Source organism: Gadus morhua, chromosome 20, assembly GCF_902167405.1.
Source record: "Gadus morhua chromosome 20, gadMor3.0, whole genome shotgun sequence".
In the NCBI taxonomy this organism is placed as follows: Eukaryota; Metazoa; Chordata; class Actinopteri; order Gadiformes; family Gadidae; genus Gadus; species Gadus morhua.
The window spans coordinates 24,068,084-24,088,775 of NC_044067.1; the positions used below are offsets into that span (position 1 = coordinate 24,068,084).

General features: G+C 40.1%; 1 protein-coding gene across 1 annotated transcript in view; it reads right to left on the reverse strand.

Moving 5' to 3' along the window:
* pde1a (phosphodiesterase 1A, calmodulin-dependent) overlaps nucleotides 1–17,736 on the reverse strand; it is a 60,928-nt gene extending 43,192 nt beyond the window's left edge. Inside the window, 2 exon segments of the mRNA XM_030344122.1 lie at nucleotides 3,113–3,139; nucleotides 17,559–17,736. Of these exon segments, the coding sequence (XP_030199982.1) occupies nucleotides 3,113–3,139; nucleotides 17,559–17,629 (98 nt within the window). The 5' untranslated portion in view covers nucleotides 17,630–17,736.
* Between the last annotated feature and the right edge of the window lie 2,956 nt (nucleotides 17,737–20,692).

The following is a 20,692-nucleotide window of genomic DNA, read 5'->3' on the forward strand; positions in this document are numbered from 1 at the left end:
GGCCGGTGTGAAACCAACCGGTTCTTAACTGGGGTAAGGCTGGAACCAGTTTGGAACTGGCCCTAGCACCAGCCCGAACTGGCTCTCGGTTCTTTTTGGTGTGAAAGCGGCAAGAGAGGCCTCACCCTGGCATCATACTGGAGTCTCAGAGAGCCTCACCCTGATGTCATACGGGAGTCTCAGAGAGGCCTCACCCTGACATCATACTGGAGTCTCAGAGAGGCCTCACCCTGATATCATACTGGAGTCTCAGAGAGGCCTCAGCCTGACATCATACTGGAGTCTCAGAGAGGCCTCAGCCTGATATCATAGTGGAGTCTCAGAGAGGCCTCGTCCCTGACATTCATACTGGAGCAGGGATGGAAATTAACTCCCGCCACACGCCATTTACGGGTGGATTTGTATGGTGGCGGGTGAATTGTGTCACTTCACCCGCCACTGTGTTGGGTAATACTTTCCAGTCAGGTCCGATCAAATTAGCATATTTAATACGTTTGTCATACAGCGCTGCACAGTCCCACAACTTACTGTCAACATCCGGCCCCCTTCTTCTTCTACGCCTCTTTTGCTGAACTGCGACTGTCAACATCCGGAATAATATACCGGTTACCATAGATGCCGGTATCAACATTCAGTATAGTATGCCAGGCAAATTATTGACAGATAAAGAAAGAACTACTAGAGAAAGCAATGTTGGGTTTCCTCGACGGAGGAAAGAGAAACAGCTGAGGAGAGTGTAGGCCAGGTACAGGTGGCGGATGATAGTACGCCTGTCATCACCAAAAATAAGCGTTGTTTTAATGACAGATGGCGAACATCGGACAGTGGGCAACACTGTGACTGGCTGGTGTTTTACGGAACGAGCCAGACAATGTTCTGTGCTCTCTGTCGTAAAAACATGCTTCGGATGGCCACAGGTCCAATAGTTTTGAGAGTGGGACACAAACCCCAAAATTGTAAGCCGCGAAGGACCACGAGTCCTCAAAAAGTCACCTTCACGTTTTTGAAAATGAGTGACTGTCAAGTTTGTCAACAGGGTTTTTTTTGGAGAGAGTTCCGATATATATATATAGATATAGTTTAATGTATTCTTGAACGTTTTTCAATGTGTCCTTGCACTTATTGAGTCATTGTTTCTTGTTTTGTTTCTTCATGGTCTGTTTTCAAATGTTTAATTTCGAATGCATAGGTAGAGTATGAGTCTTCCTATGCCGAGAGGATACATATGTGCATTATAGGGGCAGATTTCATTATACATGGTACGGGTGGAGTTTGAGCGTGTCACCAGCTATAGGTTCCTAGGTGTCCACATCTCAGAGGACCTCTCTGGACCCTCAACAACCTCTAAGCTGATCAAGAAGGCTCACCAGCGTCTCTTCTTCTTGAGGAAAATTAAAAAAAGCCCATCTGTCTCCTCAGATTCCTGGTGAACTTCTACCGCTGCATCATTGAGAGCATCCTTACCAAACTGTGTCGCAGTATGGTATGGCAACTGCTCTGTCTCTGACCGGAAAAGCCCTGCAGAGTGGTGGTGAAAACTGATGCAACGCATCATCTACAGGTCTACAGGTCTCTCCGGACCCCCGACTAGCAGGTTTAGGGGAGCTTTTTCCCTGCGGCTGTCCACACCTCCCTAAACTCTACCCCCCCCTACCCCCTCAGTGTCTGCCCCCCCCCCCCCCCCCCCCCCCCCGCGGCCATTCATTGCACCATTCCATGCTAGTTGATCTGAACAATTATCCCTCTACTTGAATTTACATATCCCCTGTATCAACACCCATAGTACTCTATTTTATTATACTATATTTATGTTTATTTATATTTATATTTATATCCATGCTAGTTGACTGAACAATTATCCCTCTACTTGAATTTATATTACTATATTTATATTTATTTATATTTATATTTACTGCACTTATTGTACCTCTATGCTGCTCTGATATTGTATAATTCATGTACAAACTGCATTTTACTGCTCCTTTGCACTTCCAGTTGGTCACAAAACCTCATTTCGTTGTACTCTGCACAATGACAATAAAGTGAATCCAATCCATTCCAATCCAATACTGGTTGAATAGAAAAAATGAAAAGGCCAGTGCACTGAAAAAAAAATGTTCCTATTGACTTATGATGGTGTATCCATGCATGTGGTTTTATTGTTAATATATCAATTTGTTTTTTATTGAAAATACCAGATGAATTATCCCCAAACTTGTCATCGTAACCCCTTTTGAAATAAACATGACTTAACATGCCAGATACCTGTGTATTGTTTATCAAATGCGGCAAGAGTGTAACATTTTCAATTAAGTTCCTTGATAGCACCTACTTACAGTAAAAATCACTTCTGATGGAAAAAATGATGTGTATGAAAAACACTTTTCTTATCTATTGTTACTATTATATTGTTTAAAATGTACGCATATAAAAAAAAATATAGCATATAAAAAGTGGCTGGTAAAAAAGATGAGTGGCTGGTCGATTTTTAAATCTACCTGCCACAGTGGCTGGTGGGCAAAGTTAATTTCCATCTCTGTACTGGAGTCTAAGAGAGGCCTCATCCTGACATCATGCTGGAGTCTCAGAAAGGCCTCAGCCTGACATCATACTGGAGTCTCAGAGAGGCCTCACCCTGACATCATGCTGGAGTCTCAGAAAGGCCTCAGCCTGACATCATACTGGAGTTTCAGAGAGGCCTCACCCTGACATCATACTGGAGTCTCAGAGAGGCCTCACCCTGGCATCATACTGGAGTCTCAGAGAGACTGCTGCCCGGGCAGAGCTCCGACCACACAACCTTCTCGGTTTCTCTTTCTCTAGTCATAGTGTTTAATGATGTAGTCATAGTGTGTAATGATGTAGTGTTTAATGATCTAGTGTTGAATGATGTAGTCATAGTATTTAATGATGTAGTCATATTGTGTAGTGATGTAATGTTTAATGATGTAGTGTTTAATGATGTAGTGTTTAATGATGTAGTCATTAAACACTAGATCATGTGTGTGTGTGTGTGTGTGTGTGTGTGTGTGCGTGCGTGCGTGCGTGCGTGCGTGCGTGCGTGCGTGCGTGCGTGCGTGTGTGTGTGTGTTTGTGTGTGCGTGTGTCTTACCTCTGGGATGTGCTTTTGAACTTGTGCCTGTTAACAGAAATAGAGGTAATTAGAAACACTGTTCAGATATCTCTCCCCCTCTACCCTCTCATTTGATTAATTATTTGTAGCATGACAACAACATGTTTGCATTGCCAAAGCCTCACATACAGGGCCAGCAGGGTCTTATCAGGGGGAGGGGCAAAAAAACATTATTTTTTTTTGGCTCAAAACAAAGAAGCAGTAGCCTGACTGCTATGTTCAAATGACATTTGTTCAAAGCAGTCGTTTAATTGCACTATAGGCTCTTTCTTTGTATCGTCCTGTTTTGATCAGTGTATATGCCAATGTTGTTATCAATAAAAAATCATTTGCACAAGGCAAGCCGATGCACTTCACCATGTTGATAAGAGAATTAAAATTAGAAGAATTATGGGACAAAAAAATCAAGGGATATTTAGCATAGAAAAATAATTTGTGATTAATCGCGATTAATTAGAGTTAACTATGACATTAATGCGATTAATCACGATTAAATATTTTAATCGCTTGACAGCTCTAATTTAAATACAACATTCTCGCTCTCTCTCCCCAGTATATCTCTCTGTCTCTATTCCCCATCTCTCTCCTCTCTCCCTGGTTGTCTCTGCCTGCAACCTCTCTCTCTCTCCCCCCTCTATCTCTCCTCCCTCTCTCTCCTCCCCCTCTCTTCCCTCTGTCTCCTCTCTTTATTTCCCTCCATCTTTCTTTCACTCCCTCTTCTTTCTACATCTGTCTCTCTCTCCCTCTCTCTCCCCTTCTCTCTCCTTCTCCCCCTCTCTTTCTGCGGCATAATGCCTTGTCGTTGTCATAGAAACACAAGGAGGAACTTTGAGCGGACTCCACCAACGCAGTGTGAACACACACACACACACACACACACACACACACACACACACACACACACACACACACACACACACACACACACACACACACACACACACACAATGTGTTTATGTACCTATCTATAAATGTCTTCATTGCTCTGAATTACTGTGTGCATTAATGAATCTGTGTGTGTGTCTCTGTGTTAGTTTGTATGAGAGTGTCTGTGTGTATTTTTGTGTGTTAATGAGTTTGCTTCTGTATTCAGTGTTTTTGTGTGTGTGTAACATTGTGTATGCATTAGTGTGTCTTTGATGTACTACAGTTTGTAAGCAGAGAAGCTAGCAATATGAGTTTAAAGCTCTGGTTCTGTTGTCATGGTTACCGACGGGTCACTATCTCACCACTCAGTCTGTCAATCACAGCATCTATTCCTACACTGTATATCTCACCTATACCTATATCATCAATACCTATACTCTATTTACCTATATCTCACCTATAGCTATATCTTATCTGTACCTATATCTCATTTATACCTATATCTCATCTATACCTATATCTCACCTATAGGCCTATACCTATACCTCATCTATACCTATATCTCATCTCTATATCTCAACTACATCTGTTACTCTTTTCTATATCTCATCAGCTATATATGTGACTCCATCTCAGCTCTATCCCACCTATATCTACAAGGATCAACCTCCCCTCCAGATTTGCTGATATTTTCTATTATTAACTATTCTATTAGTTATTATTTAAAGTTTGAAATGGTCTCTACGATACATTATCTCTATGAAGACACTGACTATAAGGGATCTAGGTAAATGGTTCAGACTCAGCAGTAGAGGAAATGTTCCTTGTGGGCGAGGCTCTGAGGAGGAGGGAGATCTGTTTTTTTTTCTTCTTAATTTGGACTGGAGCTATCTTAAAAATAAACGTGCATATTGTAGGCCTATCTTGAGTTATCTATATGTTCTCAAATAACAGCTGTCGGTAACGCTTTATATTAAGGTCCTTGTAATAAGCCTTTATTAATAGGGGGATTATTTGTTTATCAACACGGCGGATGCGCGCGCAGAATGGTGGCAAAAATAAATCTGTTTGACCGGTTGCCAGGGTTATCTCTGTTGGGGCTTTCACACCAAAAAGAACCAAGAGCCAGTTCCGGGCTGGTGCTAGGGCCAGTTCCAAACAGGTTCCAGCCTTATCCCAGTTAAGAACCAGTTGGTTTCACACCGGCCAGAGCCAGCCATGGAGCCGGCGTGAGCAACGTCATGACGTCACTGCAAACGTCTCCGCTTAGAGAGTAGTGAGCTTGGACAGAAGCATACGGCCGACATCTTTCTTTATTCTGGGTGAAAATAGTAACATAGTTACGCCATTAAATGCGTTTAATGGACACATTTTTAGCGAGAAAATGTGCATTTTAATTTCATAATGTTTGCTCGTTGAATGTGAAGGATGTTTGGTTTGATAGTTATGACGAAGAGGGAACGCTCCGTTCACTTGCATGGACATGGACTCATCTAGCTGCGTTGGCGCGTTGAACCACCACACAATGATCAAGCGTCAGGTTAGGCGCGTTATCCTAACTCGCCTTATCCAACGCGAGTAACGCGGTTGTGTGTGGCCGTACCATTAGAAGAACCCTCGCGCCAGTTTCAAACACAACAACAACAATTTTCGTCTTCGATTCAATCTGTGTATGGTTCGTTCTTTGAATATTCCGATTTAAAACAAAATCTGAAAAAACAAAAAAGGACCGTTTTAAATCGGAATATTCAACGTGAACAATGTGTTCACGTCCATTGTTTACTTCTGTGTTTTAAAATGCCGGTCTTCGTTGGTCTTCCTGTTTATGAAGGTACGGATAACTCCGCCCCCTGCCCCCGGCGTAAAAGCGGTTCTAGTTCTAGCCCAGCTCAAAAGTGGGGCTGGAGTTGAACCGGTTTTTAGGGGCTGGAGCCGGTCTTTGGCGGGTGTGAAACCAAAACACTGGCCCTAGCTCCGAACAGGCCCGGAACCGGCTCAGATTTTGCAGCGGTTGTGAAAGGGGCTGTGGTTAATTTGCAATTGCGGTGTTAATTAACGATTTTGTCAGCTTACTGTTACAATTAAACTGTAATCAGACAACAAGGTTTATATGCTATAGTATAGACCCTAGAGTATCTGTGGTATAAAGGCTGGGGACAAATTTCGAATTATAAATATGTACACTTTATGTTGAATTTATAGACCGTCGCGATTTCCATTTGAAAGAATGGCGCAGTGATTATTCTTCAAAACAAGAGCTGGTAAATTGTGAAAAATTAATTAAACTGTAATCAGACAACGCGGTTTATATGCTATAGACCCTAGAGTATCTGTGGTATAAAGGCTGGGACGAATTTCGAATTATGAATATGTACACTTTATGTTGAAAGTATAGACCGTCGCGATTTCCATTGAAACGATGGTGCGTGATTATTTTTCAAAACGAGGGCTGGTGAATTGTGAAAAATGAATTAAACTAATCAGACAACGCGGTTATATGTTATAGACCCTAGAGTATCTGTGGTATAATTTTGAATTAGAAATATGTACAATCCATAACGTTAGCTCTCTGGCTAATCTCTATACCTCCCGTTGCCAAGTCGTAGCTATGGTCCGTCCTTTTTATGTGAAAAAACTTTATATTTGGATTGTAAAACGCATGAAAATATAAATGATCTCTGAATTTCTTTACTTTGGCAAGTGACTATGGTATAAGTAGGATAATGCCCTTCCAAGGTGTCAAAGCATGTTTGATCAATCGTAAATTAAAGGGGACTACTTTTTGAGGGAGATGAACTCAAACAGAGTATACATTTAATAAGCATGCAATACGAATAAGAAAAAGCTTAATTATAGAGGTATTTGAATTGTTTAATTATGTTGGCAAGCAAGAAGTAGAATAAATGGGATAAATAGTTATATTAAAAGGGTTTTTGCAACCAACCGCACAACAAGACATGATTGCGGCTCTTGTCGCTCTCGTCTCTTTCTGTAGACTGAAAATCTCTCTATAGGTAATAAGACACTTATTATATGCTTATTAACATTAATTGGTGTTAATAAGACTATCAATAAGTGTTAACATAATAAACATGTTTATTGTGAGATTATAAGCATTTATTAGAAACTTGTTAACTCTTTGATTGCTTAATAACATTAATAATAGTCTAGAGTTTCTTATAATTGTTATTAAAAGTAATACAAAACCAATGTAATGCTGGACTCGCCATTTCTGCTGCTTCATCTAATCTGTTAGGTGTGAGCGTGTACGTGTGTGCATGTGTGTGTGTGTTTGTGTGGTGCACGTGAAAACACGCGTGAAAACACGGCTACCATGAAACATGACTCTGCCTTAGCCAATCATAATCGCTTATCTCGTTGTTAACCCAACCGGTTTCCTCACTAGCAGTTTGTGTTTGGAGCCAGGGGTGCGTTCGGATTAAGCAGTTTATTCAATCAATTCATAGTAACGCACCGCATGTAACGTACAGTAACGGTAACGGCGTTGTAACGACGGAGACAGTAATAAGTTAGGTTACCCCGTTACTGAAAAAACAACGGCGTTACCTAACGCCGTTCTTTTAACCGGCGTTATTACAAACTCTGGCAACCACACATGAATAGGCTACACAACTTAATTATGCTCAGGGCTTATTGCTTGGTGGCAGGTCTATCCTTGCATGATGTTTAAGACACACAATGAATCCTTTGCATTTTTCATAATTTAATTACTTCTAATTTAGCTTGACTCATCAGGGCATCGGGCGTCCCTGTTATCCCCGCCCGGTTAGCAGTGCTGACAGAACAGTGGCACTGCCACTCAGACTGGAGTCTCACAGCAAGTCAAGGCACAAGTCACCATTTTTGTCAGAGCCTCAAGTATCAAGTTTCCAGGTCTTGTCAGCTGCTGGAGGAGCTCATGATGTCCCAACCCAAACTAAATATCCATCTCCACCCTCTGTGTGGCCCAGGGGGTTTCACCTCCACCCTCTTAGATGCCCAGGGGGCTTCACCTCCACCCTATGTGAGGCCCAGGGGGCTTCACTTTCACCCTATGTAAGGCCCAGGGGACTCCACCTCCACCCTCTGTGAGGCCCAGGGGGCATCACCTCCACCCTCTCTAAGGACCAGGGGGCTCCACCTCCACCCTCTGTGAGGCCCAGGGGGCTTCACCTCCAGCCTCTGTAAGGCCCAGGGGATTTCACCTCCACCCTCACTGAGGCCCAGGGGGCTTCAACTCTACCCCCCACCGCTCCATCAGCAGAGCACCGCCGTCTGTCTTTATGAGCTTCAATACATTTAGATAAAAAACTGGACATTAAATCAATAAACATATAAATGTAATCTGGTCTGGGTTGTTGATGTAACGGGAAGCATTAATGTTTTCAGTTGACTCCCAACCCCTCCCGAAGCTCTGTCTTCATCAGACATACTCCTGTTAACAAAACAGTGGCAGGACCTTTGGTTCAGTACATTTATAACTATAATTAGTTAATCTATTATATTAACAATGATACATAGTTAATATAATAACTACAGAGAAACCAACATGTCCCAGTCCTATATTGCTAATACACTAATTTTGTGTAAGAAATATAGTCTGCTTCTGGTCACCTAGTCACAAAACAAACAACAATGTGCGAACGCTACACGTACACAATTAGTCTGAGCTTTACAACTTCAAAGATGAAAGTTACATGGTACTGATTTGTGTACTCAAAATGTCTATATTATCTAATCTATATTTCAGCTCTATGACAATTTCATATTTTTCTCCATCTATAGCTATATCTCATATATCAAACCTCTGTCTAAACTATAGCTTAATCCCAGCTAAATCTATAGCCTCACCTATAATGCCGCTTTATCTATACCACTATATCTCAGCACTATCTCAACGATTGTATCCTCAGCTTTAATCTGTATCTCATTTACATCTAAACTATGTCATTATCAAAGCTATCCAATCTTATCTCCATCTCAGCTCTAGTTTCTATACCATATATGTCATCTATATAGTTATTTTCAGCTCAGCTATTACTATCTCACATCTCTACGTAACTACATCTATATTTCACTATAAATATGTCTATAACTCAGCTATGATCACGCAACATGACTATATGCAACTGTTTCTCCACTTGAACTCTCTCACCTTCCGAAATCTAATAGGACTCCGAAGTTTTAGTGAATCACGTTCCGATAGGCCTGTGGGCACTTGGGCACTTGGTTAAGTAAGGGATAATGTATAGGAACGCCGGTTCATTATCGAGAAAATAAGCCCTGACAGGGCGAACAGGACACCGAACGCGCAGCGGAGTCACCCTACTGCAAAGAAAAGGTAGAAAAATTAGCACATCCTTTCCGGCAACTCCCTGGCATAGTAGTGACCTTGCAAAACTGCCAATCTTGTGAGAAAAGATAAGTTGGAGAGAGAAAGACAAGGTCAAATGTAATGTTCACTATTTTTAAGGAACTAACCAACATATATTATATTTAAGAGCCCAATATAAATTTGAGATAGCTCCGAGACAGTGTTCTGGGAGTGTGCTTTAAGGGTGCTTTCCTCTGAGCTGGTTTGTTTCTAACCCTAATAAAACCCCTGAATAGTCTGTCATAGGGTGGGGGCTCCCCCCCAATTTAAACTGGGAAGATCACAATTTAGCCCCCATCCTTGAGGCTCCCGGAGAGCACAATCCAGCACACTGGAAAAAGGTTTTTAAGCCATACTTCATCTGATTATTATTTTGTAATTCAACATTTTTTGTTTTCTTTTTAAAATTACTTTTTTTATTTCTGAAATTTATTATTTATTTTTGAAATATAGATATTTTTAATTAGGAGCTCAATTAAGAAATATCCATTTTGACAAATGTAAAATTTTAAGGTTGTGTATTCAACTGATTAATAATTAGTCATTCAATCCAAATACATTTTTTGGTTTTCTTTCTAAAATACTGTTATATTGATTAGGAGCTCAATTTAGAAAATATTTGTTCAGACAAATGTACAATTTCAAGGTTACGTACAAAGCCTGCGCATGCGCATTAAATACAAAGACACATACGACTACTGGACCAAACCGGATTTCAGCCATCAAGACTGTGGATAGCTTGAGGGAATCAAGTTCCATGACGGATACATTCTAGTAAGTTAAATCAACAATAATGCTGCTGTGTTTGGTAATCTGTTAATTGCATAAAATGTATTGTCTCTATACTGACTTTCTCTTGTAGATAAGTGTAGTTTGAAACATTACAATAGGCGTTTGCTAGCTAACATTGCACTAGGTACCACGTGAGGTCGGCGTTAATAGGCCTAAATGTCTAACCTGTTCCAAAAATTACCTGTATTTTGAACATTGAGCCCCCTTTCTCGTTTGTTTAGAATGAAATAGAGTTAACACCGAAATTTCGAATATTGGCCCGTGTCTGCTTTCACAATGGCGGCTTTGTGTATACAAAAACACCCCCCTAAACATTCGTTTTCAGAAATCAGAAATTCATCACGATTGGTTAGTGGTGTTTTCGTTGATGTTCCTTATCAAGTATCGTACTCTCAATACCGTTTCTGTCGTGTTTTATTTGGCATTTTTTAAATCGGCATTTTGAAAATTAACCGGGAACCGGAACAGGAAACGGAAGTGTAATTCAACCAAAATCTGTTTTGATTATTTGCTACTACCACCAAAGATCTGCTACAACACATGTAGTCTTTTCGCTCGGTTCTCCGTATCAACAGGGGACTCTCTAAATCGACGCCACTTCGCTCGGGGCGGCGGACTTTACGGTCCTACGTCATCGCTATGGGTGTGCATGTGTGCGCTTAGCCGTCACTCGTGCATGGGTGTGCATGTGAGAAAGGTTTTAAGTTAACCTCGTTATGTACAAAGCATATCCCAAATCCATCTTACACCGGAATTACCCTTTAATTAGCAAGTATATCTTGTATTCATGTAAAGATGCATTTCCTGGCCACTTAAATCAAGAGTCCCATGCTGGTAAATGTGCAAAACTTTAGGGGTAAACCCAGGCTGAATCAATTCCAGATTTTTTTATTCTAATTCTAAATTATTTTCCAGGTTTCGGAGAAGGAAGAAGCTGAAATGGTTCTTCAGCAGGAAACCATTGCAGTCTTTGTCATCAGAGATGCACAAGCCTTACCTCAAGACATTGGTCCTCATGGAGCTGGACCCGAAAGGCATGACCAACAAAGTCAAGAGGACTGTATGACCAGCTCTACAATAGAGCTTAGTTCAGATTAACACAAAAATCCCAGTTGACCAAGAAAGTTATATCACGTTTGAGTGGCTACCTGTTTTGGGAATTATTAAGTACTGAGTCAGTTATTTCAGTTGTGTAAAAATTGTAAGGACCATGATAAGAAAACATGGTAAATTGTTTGAGAAATTACTGTGGAAACAGAATTGAACACTGCATAGGCATGTGTATACATTTGTTTGTTTGTGTAATATTAATAGAATCTTTTGTAATAATATTCCATATTATGTTGGAATGCCAGCTCTAAGTTAGAGTTTAAGTTAACACATCCCAGTTGACCAAGTAAGTTATATCACATTTGAGTGGCTGCCTGTTTTGGAATTATTAAGTACTGAGTTCAGTATTTCAGTAGTAGAAACTACAGCTTTAAAGCAGGTGGATGCTTTCAGTTGACCAAGAAAGTTATATCACGTTTGAGTGGCTACCTGTTTTGGAATTATTAAGTACTGAGTTCAGTGGTTTCAGTAGTAGAAATTGTAAAGCATGTAAGAAAACATGCAAATTGTTTGAGCGTTTACTGTGAAACAGATGCACTGCACTGGAATTGTATACAGTATATTTTTTGTAATATACTACTTTGTAATAATATCCATAATATTTTGGAAGGTCAGCTCTAAGTTACAGTTTAAGTTAAAAATCTGACCTTGAGAATGGATGTGTGGAAATAATGCCTGATGTGAAGGCTGGTTAATAAATATTGAAATAATGATCATTTATTGATGTAGTCCATATGTTGGGGGGGGGGGGGGGAGGAGAGAATTAGATTATATATTAAGTAATGAACCTTTATTAACTCATTTATATCAATTACAATTTTCTTTTGAATGAGAAATATTTTTTAATTTAAGATCTTTTTGATTGGATAAAATGAATAATTTCTAATGCATATTGTTTCTTAAATATGAAACAATTGTTTGATTCGATTTTTATCTTTTAAATTGGATAAAACAAATTATATCGGATGCATATTATGACTTAAATGAGAAACAATTGTTTGATTAAATTTTTATCTTTTTGATTGGTTAAAACAAATTATTTCTGATAGATATTTCTTAAATGAGAAACAATTGTTGGAGTGAATCAATATTTTTTTGTTTAGGATTTAACATACGATTTAAATGTATTAAACTTCATTCAAAGATATACATTTATACTTTGGTGCCAAGTTGTATTATTTATTTTTTATGAACATAGGAAATATTGATTGAGGCAAGCTATATATTTGTCATTGGCTCAAGTTATGTAAGTATAGATGTGAACCATGTACCCTAAATTTTTTTAATTGGTTCAATGAAAGACTTTTTCCAGTGCACTAGGTATTCTCTACGGAGACCATTTGCCTGGGAGTTGAATGTGGTGGCAATGGTGCTTTTTCCCCAGTGCCTTGGTTGTGCAGCGCTTTAGACGGTAGAGGTATCACCCCGTCTCTTGTATTCCTATGGCCGAGGAAAATCCATGGCTGAACTGGCACTTGGCTCTCTGATGAGACTGGACAGATCGGGCTACACATCTGCTGAATAGGGCCAGCAGATGTGACAGGAGTTCTGCTCTGGATGTGCTGGTGATGCGGATTGACGACTGTCACACAAGGTTTACAGAGATTCTACTGAAGAAACTCATCAACGAGTGGAGGAAGCATTTCAGAGGGATTCTAATACACTGGAAAAAAGGGTTTTTAAGCCGTACTAAATCTGATTATTATTTTGTAATTCAATTCAAATAACATTTTTTTGTTTTATTTTTAAAATAACTTTTTTTTATTTCAAAATACTGTGAAATATAGATATTTTTAATTAGGAGCTCAATTAAGAAATATCCATTTTGACAAATGTAAAATTTTAAGGTTGTGTATTCAACCGATTAATACTTTGTCATTCAATCCAAATATTTTGTTTTTGTTTTCTTCCTAAAACCACTGTTATATTTGATTTAGGAGCTCAATTTAGAAATATTTGTTCAGACAAATGTACAATTTCAAGTTACGTACAAGCCTGCGCATGCGCATTAAATACAAAGACGCTTACGACTACTGGACCAAAACCGCAGTGTTGCCAACTTAGCGATTTTGTCGCTATATTTAGCTACTTTTCAGACCCCTTTGGCCGACTTGTTTTCAAAACAGCGACCAGCGACAAATCTAGCTTCTTTTTCAGCTGCTATTGGTGACTTTGTTATGGCGACTTTTTGAGGTGAAAAGCACTAGCCTTGACCAGAGTGACGATGACTCCTGGTTCTGTGAGCTAGACAGTCCTGTCTGTGTCGGGAGGGAGGTCTGGAGTAGGTCTAACTCTGCCATTTAGATTGTTAATATATATTGTATATTGTGTGGGCGGCAGTAGCTCAGGTGGTAGAGAGCGGGTTGGCTGAAGGTTGTTGGTTTCGATCCCCGGCTTCACCAAGCAGAGTATCGAGGTGTCTTTGACAAAGCACCTCAAACCCTGACTGATGTCGCGATGTGATGTCGAATCCAGACAGAAGCGCCCCAAGGCCATGAAGCGGCGAAAAGCCGAGCGGGAAAAAATGATGATGATGATGTATACAAAAAATATTGTTATGTTAAAAATCTTCATGTTTAAATGAGAAACAATTGTTTGATTAAATTGTAATCTTTTTGATTGGATAAACAAGAAAATTATATTCTCTGATAGATATTTCTTAAATGAGAAACAATTGTTGGAGTGAATCAATATTTTTTTTGTTTAGGATTTAACATACGATTTAAATGTATTAACTTCATTCAAAGAATAGAATTATACTTGGTGCCAAGTTGTATTATTTTGTTTTTATGAACATAGGAAATATTGTTTGAGGCAAGCTATATATTTGTCATTGGCTCAAGTTATGTAATATAGATGTGAACCATTACCCATGTTTTTTTTAATTGGTTCAACAGAAGGCTTTTTCCAGTGTACAGCTGTCAGTCTACACAGTCTGGATTTGATTTGATTTGTTTTTTACCACTACTAATGGTCGAGTTTATGTTCTGACATTGCGCACACACAGACCCTCATCTCCCAGCAACATTATTGGTCTAAACAAACATGAAGTGGAAGTAAGCAAAAGTTATCCCAAATTGACCGTGTCTGCCAATTAGACCTTAGAAATTATTAAATAGCGTGATTAGTTAGATGTGCCGAGATGTGAAATCGTTTCACTGACTACTTTGATCTTATCTTTGTTGTTTTAACCTGTTATTGATAGAAATGTACATTAAGAAGTGAATTATTCCTTTAAGCACCTCAGTTGATACACTGCTGAGCTGGGTACTTGTAGCTAACCTGGGGAGAGCTAGTCATAGTGGTCTGTTGAATCTTATCTTTCAGCCACATTATAGCCTACAAAAATACTATTGATAACATAAAAAACACTGTCCTAATCAACACAGGTAAAATGAATATAGCCTTGTTAAAAATATCTGATTTTGGCAATATGCGGTTATCTAGCAAGACGCTTTAAATCATTGTTAATTAAAGTCTAAAAGGGACAGTGGAAGCCCGGTTCATACTATTGTAAAGTGGTTGCGGTGCATGAGAAAATAAATGGAGTTAAGGGCTGCCTGGTTTGGAAAGGTATGGTTAGCACTGCGATAGAGAGAGCGTTTTACAGATATAAGCACAGGCTTCCACCAATAGCATCAGTTTATCAGAAATGGATATCAGCCATAAACACAAACATAAATGTTCACAGCTGGATTTCTATGAGAGGAACAGACAAGAGGCGTCCTTTGGGGGCGTAACCTTAAGCTGATTGGCTGAAGGGACTAAAGACCTCACCAGAGGGGCTGGTGAGGTCATAGTCTAACCATTACATAGAGTATATATTACACGTGATCTTCTTGCCCCAGCCATGACACTATCTTTGAAAACGTCATTGAGTGTGGACGTCTATTTATGTATCCCGCATGCCTGCACAATGTCTCGAAGGAATCACTAAATGATATTGTGATAAACACAAATATATATTAATTTGGTCTTAAAGTTAACATTGCATTTTATTTGTCAATCTCTTGTCCACAGGGCCTGCTGGAGCAGCTAAGACACCTGACAGTGCATGTCAACGCAGGAAAATTAGGCCATTGGTGTGGGGAAGAGCCTCAAGCCCTCTGCTAGAGGCTGTCCCCTGCAGGCTAGTCAAGGTGTGCTATAGTCAAATCTACCTCAGTTCTACGTTAAGTAACCACTGTTTGTATTTATTCCTGTTTTTGAAGTACGATATATATTTTTTTTTCAATTGTATACTGTCAGTTCTAGGTTGTTTTGTTAATGTTAGGTTTTTTAGTAGAGCTGTCAGTTAAACGCGTTATTAACGCGTTAACGCAACCCCAAATTTAACGGCGTTAAATTTTTTATCGCGCGATTAACGCAATTATTTTATAAAAAAAAAAAAAAAAAACTTTTTTTTTTTTTTTTTTTCTTTGGCTCAAAACAAAGAAGCAGTAGCCTGACTGCTATGTTCAAATGACATTTGTTCAAAGCAGTCGTTTAATTGCACTATAGGCTCCTTTTTTGTATCGTCCTGTTTTGATCAGTGTATATGCCAATGTTGTTATCAATAAAAAATCATTTGCACAAGGCAAGCCGATGCACTTCACCATGTTAATAAGAGAATTAAAATGAGAAGAATTATGGGACAAAAAAATCAAGGGATATTTAGCATAGAAAAGAATTTGCGATTAATCGCGATTAATTAGAGGTTAACTATGACATTAATGCGATTAATCACTATTAAATTATTTTAATCGCTTGACAGCTCTAGTTTTTAGTTTTTTTTTGTTCCAACCAAGTAATTTCATTGGACAAGAGGCATTCCATGAGTGCCGATATAGAGTATAACAGCACTGGGACATATAACTATACATGTATCCCTCCGCTTTACAGGTGTTCTAGTAACCGTTAATGCTATTAACTGGCTAGTGTGTTTATGTGTTGCTTGGCAACAGTTCAGTACCAGTCCAGTTGCGGATCTATTTGTCTTGGCGGAGCCAAATAAATCATTAAATAAACAAACAAATCATAATCTTTTGTTGCTTATTACAGTTAACAAATAAATGGTGCCTGTAGAACTTGTAGTTGTATAAAAGCAATATCACACTCAAGGTCATGCTGTTGTACTGAATATCAGCATGGCTGTAGGCCTCGTAATCCTTGTCCCAGTCCCAGTGTCGATCCTAGTCCAGTCCCAGCACCAGTCCCGTGAAACCAGAATATTTTAAATATATATTTTGTGAGTGCACTAGTCCGGTGTGTATTCAATGTATTTTAAATTGCTTGTCTGATCTATACTGAGTAGTGTCTGTTCTATACTGAGTAGTGTCTGTTCTATACTGTTGTAGTGTCTGTTCTATACTGAGTACTATCTGTTCTATACTGAGTACTATCTGTTCTATACTGAGTTTTAACTGCTTTTACTGTGTTAAAGAAGTTGAGAGATGTAAACGTAATGGACCATACATTTATCTAATCTTAGTATTTTACACTATAGAATATAAAGAAGATATATACTGAGAACACATTGCTTGTGGAAGTAGTCTGAAGTCCGGGAGCCTTCTGGGTTATGGAGCTCCGCCTGGGAGTGGCTAACACTGATAGCTCCCTCTGAGAATACAAACGTCAACGTTGAAGCGCCTACATTTTTTTTTGATTCACTTATCGTTTTATAGGGTAAATACTCAGAGATACTGGTATGGGACGTTGTGTCAATAATGACTCTGCAGTGGGCTTATGCACCGTGTGATACTGTTTGTTACAGGATACCGTGAAACCTACTGTCCCCCACGCTGATAATACTTCCTACGCCCCAATACACATTATTTAGCCAAGTGGAGAAACAACAAAGCATGATTATACTGAAACCACATGTGTTGTGTCTTGTTATGTTTCTGACAGACAACTCCCTTCCTCTTGACCACATCCACAAATGGATAAACATTTGTTACGCATGTTATGTTTGCATTAGAAACATCACAGTCGTTAAATCCACATGGGGTCTGTTCTATATACTCATACTGTTTTGTACTCATCTATCATTCATGTTGTATCATGTTTTATTCTATATATTTAGATCCACATGTTGACCATATATAGGCTCTATACACTACACTAGTGTTATATTGATGTGATATTAAAGCGATGTATAGACTCACGTTCCCTTCAATCGGATCCACATGTTGCCTGTTCAAAATGTTATATTGATGTTATAAATCTATAGACTCACATTCTCTTCACATGTTGCCTGTTCTAAATGTTATATTATTGTTATATATAAATCTTTAGACTCACATTCCCTTCAGGTGGATCCACATGCTGTCCGGCTGGTTTTGTCGTGACGCGCTGGGCTCATCTTCGTCCATCCTGAAGAAGAGGAGGATGTCTGTGAGCTGTTTGCTCTGCTCTTGACTCAGCTACTAGACTCCTCCCACTACCCGTCCTTATGTCTTATTGGTTCATAACGCCCTCCCCCGATCTCCTTTGGAGAGAGTTTACTGAGTTCCACAGCTGGACATTTAAATAGCTAGAATGCTAAACATGTTAAAAAGCTCCAATGCACTGATTGAATCCATTACTATGGTAACAAGAGAGCAAACAGGGAAGGGATGAAGAGCTGAGCAGTGGAATGCGGTTACCGTGGTAACTCCACAATGAAAACCATCAGTGGTGGAATTTTCCCGAATAGGACAGATGCTCACGATCCCCTTCTCTCACTCTCTCTCTCTCTGCCTTTCCCTCCTCTCCCCTCTTTCTTGCTACATCTTACTCTCCCTGTTTCTCTCACTCCTCTTCTTTCACTCTTTTCTGTGTGTGTGTGCGTTTGTGCATGCATGCGCGAGCGCGCGCCTGCGTGTGTGTGTGTGTGTGTGTAAGAATGTGCGTGGTCATTAGCCTATTAATGCATAATAACTATGATGTCACTAGTCTTTATGACAGGAAAGGGTTGATGTGTAATGGTGCGGGCAGCGCAATGTCTGGTGGTGCAGCAGGCTGTCTGGTGGTGCAGCAGGGTGTCTGGTGGTGCAGCAGGCTGATGCATGCAGCGTAGTGTAATCTAGTGCTTGCAGCAGAGGGGGTGCATATAGCAAGGTGGTGGTTGCAAGGTGGTGCACAGAGTATGGTACATTGTGTTGCAATATGGTAGATGGAGAGGAGAGCTGAATTCACAACACAGGCAGTGGAGTGTCCTTTGATTTGTCACCATGGAAACACGTTGTTCTGCATAAAAGCAGTTGCTGATTTTACACTGAATTAGACTTTAGAATTAGTCAGGTGGAGGTACAGGTTGACCAGCCAGTAGGAAGACTGACAGACAGACAGTCTGACAGATACTGTGTGTCTTAACCTGGCCTGTTATTGTCTCCCCTCACTTACCTGTCTGGGTCTGATGAGTGTCTTACCTCAGTTCACTAGCTCCATTGTGATTGGTATTTCCTCTGAAACATCCCCGCCGCAAACCATTCCTCTTACTGTACCGATGGGCCAGCTGATGGGATGCTTTGATTTGTGGCACAGAATCACCTAAGCCAGCAGAAGAAATGGACGGTCAGTATGATTGTAGACGGGTTGTTGTTTGGCATGGCTAGGATCACTGATCCATGTCGGGCCTGACCCCACTTTGGATGGTTAGGGGTTATCTTACGGTCTGTAAACATGCTCCAGGTGTTCTGTAGCCAACCTCTAGCTTAGCTATGGCACAGAATGTGCCAAATATCAGTGTTACATTATGGAGCAGACACCCTTTCTACTCTGAGTGTTTAAAAGGATGTAGGGGCAGATGTTACAAAGATCTGAGGGTACCACCTAACGTACCACCTAAGGTAGATTGTTAAATATCAAGTAATGCATTTTTAACTGCACATCCCGTTTAAAATGCTCTTTCAGCACTGGGCCCGTTTAATTTACCTTTGGTTTAACGTTGTTTGTGTGGTTCTAACTTGTTCCTTGGGGCTAGAAGAGGAACAGCCTCACCACTAAACCAGTAGTTCAACTGTTCAGCCTCACCCAAATGTGTCATTAATCATTAGGGTCATGACCCCAAGAGTAAAAACAATATTTTCCAATATTGCAGTTGTCAACCATTGCCTTCATGAAATGTTAAAAATAGAAAAAAGCTGTTGAACCATGCATTAACATAGAAATATAAGTAAATTCATGGGCTTCATTCTTAAGATGAAGGTTTTGTATTATGCCTCTAGGACCCCAGTTAAAATGCCATCGTGACCCCCCCGTGGTCAATCCCAGCACTACCACCCTGATCCCATCTCAGTGTTGACCTGAAAGGCAGGGTTCCCACAGTGAGGGAGGGTGGGGGCTCAAGCTTGGACCTTCTGGAGGGTTTTATCTAATTGATGTTGCACATTAAATTGTGAATACATTAAGACCATGTGAGGGTTTAAAAACACACAGTCTATAAAATACAGAAGAATAGAGAGTGGTACCCGCAACCATCGGTATGAAATGATTATTATTTTATGGACTGAAATCAGCTCTCACACCAGATAGGCTTCACAGTCTTGGCAGTTGGATCTCTCAGCAGGGATAGTCCCTCTAGTGGTCTAACCCCTTCATTACATCCTCTGGTGGGGTCTACTCTTTTATGATGAATGTTCACAATACTGCTTACTATAACACCGTATGTTTTCATAATTGTTCTGATAGTATACTCCACGACAGAGCAATAGGGGAATGACATGGATAGTGCTGACAAGTATAGTGTTCACCACTCAAGCCTCTTAACTGACCAATCTACATGTGTATATATCAGGGATGGAAATTAACACCCACCACCCGCCATTTGCGGGTGGATGTGTATGGTGGCGGGTGAATTGTGTCACTTCACCCGCCACTGTGTCGGGTAATACTTTCCAGTAAGGTCCGATCATAATTTTGCATATTTAATATTCGTTATACGGCGTTGTGCAGTTCCACAACCATTACTGTCAACATCCTCTTCTTCTTCTACGCCTCTTTTGCTGAACTGCAACTGTCTCGGCATCCGGGATAATATAGGCTACCAGTACAGGCTCTCAAGTCTCACGCATTCGGCGTTTGACACACGCAATTCAATCCATGCCACACGCTCACACGCCACACTTCGTATTTCTCCACGCAGAGAAATTACCAGGATAGCGCCCACCAATTTGGGCCGCTATTAAACAGGTAGGAATCAAAAGGGTTTCCCGTACGTAGGGTAACCAGACATCGTCTTTTGCCCGGACATGCCCTCCTTTTGAGAACACTTTTAAAAAATGTGTGGCGGAATTTAAAAATCGTCCGGGATTTTATTAAAGCCTCATACATGTTCTCATTGTATTTGCGTTGCGTTTCTTTGGGTCGTTCGCAAAACTAGTTATAGCTACGGCCCTCCCCTACTCAGTTCTGTTCGCTTTGCATTGGAGGAAGTGAGTAGGGGGCGTGGTTAA